This window comes from Rhinopithecus bieti, unplaced genomic scaffold, assembly GCF_001698545.2.
Source record: "Rhinopithecus bieti isolate Rb0 unplaced genomic scaffold, ASM169854v2 scaffold_788, whole genome shotgun sequence".
NCBI classification, from domain to species: domain Eukaryota; kingdom Metazoa; phylum Chordata; class Mammalia; order Primates; family Cercopithecidae; genus Rhinopithecus; species Rhinopithecus bieti.
Genome location: NW_016803416.1, coordinates 1,207,507 through 1,215,613, shown reverse-complemented (window position 1 = coordinate 1,215,613; position 8,107 = coordinate 1,207,507). Strand labels below are relative to the sequence as shown.

Genomic DNA, 8,107 nt, shown 5'->3' with positions numbered 1-8,107 from the left:
CATATAATGATTAAAACCAGAAACATGAAAAAAGATTGGAAAGCCCTATATGTAGTTGATAAAAGATGTGTAAAATAAACAGGCTTCAATAATTTATTTTCTTCTTTTCTCATACTTCTAAATTTCCTGTAATGTTATGGTTTATGAGTTAAGGAGATGGATCTCCTCAAATTATTTGAGGTGTGATATTATTAGGATTTTCAGATATTCTCAAGCATTAAAACACTCCACAATGTCTCAAAGAAATGTGATAAAATATCAAAGGCTGAACTAGTCAAAACATTTTAAAGGAGAAAGGCATTAAGGGTTCATTTCTCAGTACAATGTAAGTTTTCTCCTCATGAACTCTCAGTTTATGAAATTCCACAGACACTAACTAGAAATTCAGAGAAAAGTTTAAGTGGATCCTTCCTTTCTTGTTTAGGTGACAAAAAGGAGCGTGATGATTATGTCTTGCCTAGAACAGCACTCTGTATCTTTATTATGGCATAATGAGGTTTAATACTTTGCCCATATTTTCTACTTAGTAAAGACTGGAACTTAAGTTTGTATTACCATATTTAGTATAGTACACACACACAGAAGGCTTTAAAGTACAGTGTGAATTATTTTACTTTACTGAGTTATTTTACCCATAAATCTACACTTAAAATTTATTAAGATGTATTATGTAAAAGAACTCTTAATAAATACTGTCACAAAGAAAACAAATATCCTTTTGAAATGCAAAGAATCACGCTTCCCAAATTTGCTGACTTAGATATTAGATGTTAAATCTAATATCCAAACTTACCAACTTAATTTACTCAATCATTAAAAAGAAATACCACACACCTTTCATGTGTCAGCAATGTTTTAGAAGCTGGGATACAGCAGTAAACATGAGAGAGACAAGGTTTCCATAGCACAGAGTATACGCGGTAAAAATGTCTAAGATCCCTTGGTATATACCGTGGTATAGCTGTTCAGCTGAAAAGCTCACCAATAACCACCTCACTCATAAGTGTGGATGAAAACCCATAAATACATGATCCATATCCAGAGACACTAAGAAGGCATTCAACTAAATTCAACATCCATTTTAAAAATCAATATAAAACTCAATAAAAAATCCTCAGTGTGTGATAACATACATTTATTTCAGTTAAAAAGTCAGCACCATGATTAACGTGGAATCATTAGAAGCATTCCAACTAAGGTCAGAAACAGAAAAGGATGTCTACTAAGACCCTAATTCTATAAGTGAACACTGTTCTGGAAGCACTAGCCGATGCAATTAGAGAAGAAAGAGAAAAAAAAAATGTTGGAACATTAAAAAGAAAGCATCATAATCTATCTACAAATAATATGATAAAGTGCTACTAAAAATAAAAGAATTCCATAAGGAAGTAGGTCCAAAGAGAAAGCAATAGCTCTGCTTTCATCTCTAACACAAACAAAAACATGGGAAAAGAAGACCCCATTTACAATGGCAACAGAAAAGATAAAATATCTAGAAGAAAACTTTTAAAATCTCAAGATAAAAATGAAAACTTAAGATACCTTGTAGGAAAACAGAAAAGAATACTCCATGTTTTGGTTAGTAAGAGTCAACATCATAGCGATGTCAAGTCTTTCTAGGCTGAATGATCCTAATAAAATGCTAACAGGCTTTTCTTAGAATAAGCTGATTCTAAAATACATGTGGAAAAATAAGCAAGAATAGCCAGGGAAATTCTGAAAAAATAAGTGTAAACACATTATACATCCTGACAAATTATAAGAATGTTTTGCACTAATACATAAAAGATAGGCAGCTATGTGGAATAGAATAGAACATCCAGAAACAAATTCACTTATATAAAAGCTACCTGAAATCACTGGAAGAAGCAAGTGAATTATTCAGTGAACACTTTGAAAAAGTTAGGGCTAGGCCCAGACCTCACATTTTGTAGAATAAATTCCAGAAGAATCACAGTTTTAAATGTAAAGACTGAAATTTAAAAAATTATAGAATTCTAATTTGAGTGGGGAAGACCTTTCTAACTAGGCATAAAGCCTAGAAGTCCTAAAAGACTAATACATGCAACTTCTTAAAAAAAAAAAAATGCATGGCAAAACTACCATTAGCAGAGCCAAAAGGTAAAAGACTGGGAAAAAAAATAACTGCAAGTTGTATCACACAGAACAGGTTTCTCTAGTATGTAAATAGCTAAATCCTACAATTACGATAGGTAAAAAAGACAAACAAATGGGTAAACAATAAGTGAACAAGCATTTAACAGGAAAAAAATATAAATGATTCAAATATTTTAAGGGATATTCAAACTCAGTCAAACTAGGAGAAATGTAAAGTAGAATTTTCACCTATCAAGTGATCAAAGATCAAAAAAAGATATAACTCACTGTGCTGGTCTTAGGCCATAGCATAAATTAGTACAATCTCTGTGGAGGACAATTCATTGAAATGTATCTAATTACAAAAGCACATAGCTATTTCTAAAAACGTATCCTACAGGTATACGTGCAAATTTGTGTAGGAGGTTATTTGCTGCAGCCTAACAGGGAAAAATGAAAAACAGCCAAATTCCCTCACTAGAGAACTGGTTTAATAAATTACTGTATTTCCACACAGTGTGAACTATACACTATAAAAAGGAAAAGGGAGTATTTTCTATACAGATAGGAATAAATTCCAGAATATATCAACTGAAAAAAGCAAGGTACAAAATGATTATGTATAATATGCTATTATCTGTGCAAAAAAGGGGAAAATGAAACAATATACATAAACATTTGCTTAATATGCAGAGAATATCTGGAAAGATACACAAAAATTGGAAGAATCACTCACAGTCACTGCCTGTGGGGAGGAGTTAGGTACACAGTATAAGAGATAGGAATGGGAGGGAAAATGTTCACTGCACTGTCCTTTTCTATTCCTGAGTTCTGAATGTACTATGTATTTAAAAAATTAAAGATTCAAAGAATAATAAACAAAACAAAAGCAATGGTATCTTCCACAAGGACTCTTAATCTGAGATTTCAGGATACTTGGGGAGTATCCCTAAATCTTCCTTTAACCCCTGAAATTTTCAAAATGCATGTGTATGTGTATTTTTCTCTGAAGAGAGTTCACAGTTTTCATCAGACTCTCAAGTGGCTAACGGACATCTAGTGTATACCAGGAACCACTTCTTTAAAACAAACGCTTAGAAAAATTCTTAGCAGTCTGTATTCACAGCAGTTTACTCTCATAGATCAATAATACAGAGGATTATTTTAAAATGTGAATGCTAAAAATGTATTAACAAATCACTAGGTTATATGTAGTTAAGAATATCCTGTTTCTATCACCTCTTCTAGTTTTTGGAAATGAAGGAGCCCATTGTTATCTTTTCAGCCATAACTGATAGGCCCCAAAGGGTCTTAGATGAATGACCACAGATTTCATAAAATGAAAAACATACATATAATTATCATAGTCCCTCAAAAGCTGGCTTTGGGCCCCAGACCCTACAGCCGCCAAAATGTTGAAACTTAAGAAGAAACGATTGCTATTTATGAACTCCTTTTTTTGAGACAGAGTCTCGCTCTGCCGCCCAGGCCTCACTGCAACCTCCGCCTCCCGGGTTCAAGCGATTCTCCTGTCCCAGCCTCCTGAGCAGCTGGGATTACAGGCGCGTGCCTCCACGCCCAGCTAATTTTTGTATTTTTAGTAGAGATGGGGTTTCACCTTGTTGGCTAGGCTGGTCTCGAATTCCTGACCTCGTGATCCGCCCACTTTGGCCTCTCAAAGTGCTAGGCTTACATGCGTGAGCCACTGCGCCCAGCCTATGAACTCCTTTTTAAGGAGGGAGTCATGGTGGCCAAGAAGGATTCCACATGCCTAAGCACCCGGAGCTGGCAGACAAGAATATGTCCAACCTTCATGTCATGAAGGCCCTGCAGTCTCTCAAGTCCTGAGGCTACGTGAAGGAACAGTTTGCCTGGAGACATTTCTACTGGTACCTTACCAATGAGGGAATCCGGTATCTCCGTGATTACCTTCATCTGCCCCGGGAGATTGCTCCTGCCACCCTGTGCCGCAGCCGTCCAGAGACTGGCAGGCCTCGGCCTAAACGTCTGGAGGGTGAGCAACCTGCAAACTCACAAGAGGGGACGCCGACAGACATACCTACAGACGGAGTGCCCATGTCCCCTCGTGCCGGCAAGAAAGCCGAGGCTGGGGCTGGGTCAGTAACCGAATTCCAGTTTAGAGGCGGATTTGGTCGTGGACGTGGTCAGCCACCTCAGTAAAATTGGAGGATTATTTTGCATTGAATAAACTTACAGACAAAAAAACTGAAAAAAAAAAAAAAAAAGGTTGGCTTTGAATGCAGGTCCACATGTAATCTAGTTATTGATAAAATACTTTTTTTTTGAAAAAGCTTAGTTCTTTCTGTGTAAACATGAACCTGTATTATATCTTTTAATAATGCACATTGACAGCAAGTTAGTATTAAAAAGAGGTTACTAGGAAGAGCTGTTACTCATGTGTGATGTTGGGTAATTTATTTTTTCCTCTCGTTAAGCCTCAGTTTCCTTCACTGTAAAATAGGGATAAAAATACTCCTTAAAACTGCTCCTATAACAGTGTACCTGACCAAGGAAAGTACTTCATAAGTGTTAGGTATTATTCAGTGCTTTGCATATAACAGGACAAAAATTGTTTAAAATATGCTAAATTCTGAGACATTATTTAATCCGCACCTTATTCATTCTAGATATGAATCTATTCATTTTTTAATTATTGCCAAAGAATGTCATAATTTCTCCTGGATTTCCTTTGTACTATATTTCACATGGTCTTAAAATTTCCACAAAACTGAATTACTCTTATAATCAGGAGGAAAAAAAAAAATCTTGACCAGTTAAAAGAAAAAAAAAAGCAATAAAACACTTTTTTGGACAACCACAGAAATAAGAGCTGTAAGATTTTGAAAACTTGGTTTCAAATTTACCCTACCACTGACTAGGTTTGGGCAAGTCACTTTATTTCTCTGAAGTACTGAATCTTCAACTTAAAACAAGAATAATATCTACTACATGTAGTGGGTAACATAAACAAGCATTAAAAATGGGTCAGCAAAATGCTGCTGGAACAATTGGATATCCAAATGCAAAACAATGAACTTGGATCCGTATCTGCCACTATGTATATATATTTAAAAACTCACAAAGCTAAATATAGGTTGTAGACCTAAATATAAAACCTGAAACTACAAAACTTCTCGAAGAAAACAGAAACCCTTTGTCACCTTGGGTTAGGCAAACATTTCTTAGGTATGACACCAAAAGCAAAATCTATAAAAGAATATATCAGTAAGCTGGATTCCATCAAAATTAAAAATGTCTGTTCTTCCAAAGATAATATTAAGAGAATAAAGAGGCAGGATAGACTGGGAGAAGTATTTGGAAAGCATCAAAACATAACAGGTGTGGATGAGGAGAAAGGAGAACCGTTAAACAGCAATGTTTACATTCCCACTAGCAATAATAGGGAGGTAAAATGACTCAGGCCACTTTGGAGAAGTTTCTTGAAGCATTAAACAGACATGTATTGCATGATCCAGCAATTCCACTCCTGAATCTGTCCAAGAGAAATGACATACATGTTCACACAAAAATTTGTCAGCAAAAGTTCATAGCATTATTTATAACAGCCAAAAAGTGGAAACAACCCAAATGTCCATCAACAGAAGAAAAGGTATGCAAATGGTGATATATTGATACAATGGAACATTATTCAGCAATAAAAAGGAAATTATTGATGCATGCTTAGTGAAGGATCTCAGACAAAAAAAGCCCACACACTGTAGACTCCATTTATACAAAACTCTAGCAAATGCAAATTAATTTATGATTACAGAAAGCAAATCAATGGTTGCTTAGCGATGGAAGGTAGGAAGCAAAGATGTCAGAGGGGTATGAAGAAACTTTCTGGGGTGATGTGTATGTTCACTATTTTGATTGTGGTGATAATTTCACAAGTATACACAGTACAGTACACATACATGTCAAAACTTTAGGTGAGTGTAGTTTACTGTATATTAACTATGCCAAAAAAAAGAGGACTGTTTTTTAAAAATATAATGTAAATTCTTCAACTCCTTGGACCTCCCTAGAAGAAATGCTGGAAAAAACATTTAAAGCAACCTAAAGAGGGAAGTGGAGTGCGACCCCATCTTTACCTTGAAAGGTGCAAGAGTTTACATGGTAACTAAAGAGCTCGATTGAATCTAAAAAAAAATTGGCTTCAATTATGCAGAAATCTGGTCTGGAAAAACATCACCTCTACAGCTCCGACTTTTGGGGACACTCCTGAGTGTGAATGGGGGTGACCCTACACCTAAGGTTTGCCCAGGGCAGCCCAGTTGACATCCACCGGCCCCAGGTAACGAGGAAACCAGCGCCCCTTTCCCTCCCAGCTGCATCTCGCTGGCCCTGCGCGCCCGCCTTCCTACCTGCATGTTCCTCAGGAGCTGGAAGATCTCCATGGTGCGGTACACGATGTCCTGCACCGTCTCCTGCCCGATGCGGCACAGCGACGCCGTGTTGACCTCCCGGGCAGCCTGCTGGGCCTGGGGCCCGGCGAAGGGCCCGGGCGCCATCCCCGACGCTGCCAACGGAGGGGTGGACATGGCGCGGCTGCAGCTTCAGGCCCGTCAGGGGTCCGCCCGGAATTGGGAGGCTGTGGGGCCTCAGTGTTGGAATCAGCAACCAGCCTGAGAGACCCCCCGCGGCCCGATTTCAAAACAGCGGCCGCGACTTCCGCCCACCGTGACGCAACACGTCATAAAACGTCATGGACACCGCCCACTCGGCGAACTGTCTCCGAGCGGAGCCAGGCGGGATTGGATTGGACGCTGGGCGGGAAAGGACGGAAGGGTTAAGTAGCCAATCACCAATTGCGATCCAGCCAGAGGGGAGATGCTCTTGGGCAGCAGAGGGTGAGTTTCCAGAGTTCGTTTCCCAGTCTTGGCCCAGCGTTAGCGCCTTCTGTGTTTAATTCCTTGCGGAGCATTTTCTCTTAACAAGCCTGAGGTTTGTAGTATTAGAGCTAAGAGACAGGTTAAACTACTTGTTCAGTCGCATACAGGTGTAACTGGCAACCTGCGATTCGAATTTAGAAAGCAAGATTCCTAAGCTTGTGCGCTTCTCTGTGACGTGATACGGACTCCCAGATTGCTCTTGGTCCCTGCTCAGATGTTTTACTCTCTGAGTTTTCCCAATCTCTCTAAGCAAAAAAATGACCAACGCACACTTCTTTCTGACTCTGGCACTTTTTTTTGAGACGGAATCTCGGTCTGTCGCCCAGGCTGGAGTGCAGTGGCGAGATCCCGGCTCACTGCAAGCTCCGCCTCCCGGGTTCACGCCATTCTCCTGCCTCAGCCTCCTGAGTAGCTGGGACTACAGGCGCCCGCCACCACGCTCGGCTAATTTTTTGTATTTTCGGTAGAGACGGGGTTTCACCGTGTTAGCCAGGATGGTCTCTATCTCCTGACCTCGTGATCCGCCCGCCTCGGCCTCCCAAAGTGCTGGGATTACAGGCGTGAGCCACCGCACCTGGCCTACTGTCTGATATTTTATACAGCTTTTGGTTGGCTTACTTTCAGACTTTATCTCACCCTATCTACACACACACTGCAAACTCCATGAAAACAGACGATTTTATTCACTTACTGAATTCCCAACACCTAGTCATTGGCACAAGTATCAATAAATACTTATTGAATGATTGTTGAGTGACATGATAAATGCAAGAAAAATTAAAATAAAATGTCTCTCACCTGTTACTGTTCATCTCCAAAGTGGGGAGAAGTCAAGAATGTAAAATTGGTGATAGGCACAAATGTTGCATTGTTTAGAAGTATCTGAATGCTCCATTATACGGACTTTCCAGGAAATGGTTACTAAATATGTCATAGGAACCGTGTTAGAATTAAACATAGTAATTCGCAGGTCTTCAGTGAGTAATCACCATTTGAGCACCTACTATGTGCTGAGCACCTACTATGTGCTGGGGGCTAGGAATGAAGATAGAGTACTGAACAAATCAGGCAAAAGCCCTGCAGCATGTTTGTCA

The 8,107-nt window shown here is 39.1% G+C and overlaps 1 protein-coding gene and 1 pseudogene across 1 annotated transcript in view; one reads left to right on the top strand and one right to left on the bottom strand.

Annotated features, from left to right (window-relative positions):
- Nucleotides 1-6,821, bottom strand: part of MED30 (mediator complex subunit 30) — a 19,563-nt gene extending 12,742 nt beyond the window's left edge. Inside the window, exon 1 of the mRNA XM_017882705.1 lies at nt 6,486-6,821. Within this exon, the coding sequence (XP_017738194.1) occupies nt 6,486-6,662 (177 nt within the window). The 5' untranslated portion in view covers nt 6,663-6,821. The remainder of the gene's footprint in view (nt 1-6,485) is intronic.
- On the top strand, nt 3,791-4,287 carry LOC108536107 (40S ribosomal protein S10 pseudogene; annotated as a pseudogene).
- Nucleotides 6,822-8,107: the final 1,286 nt, after the last annotated feature.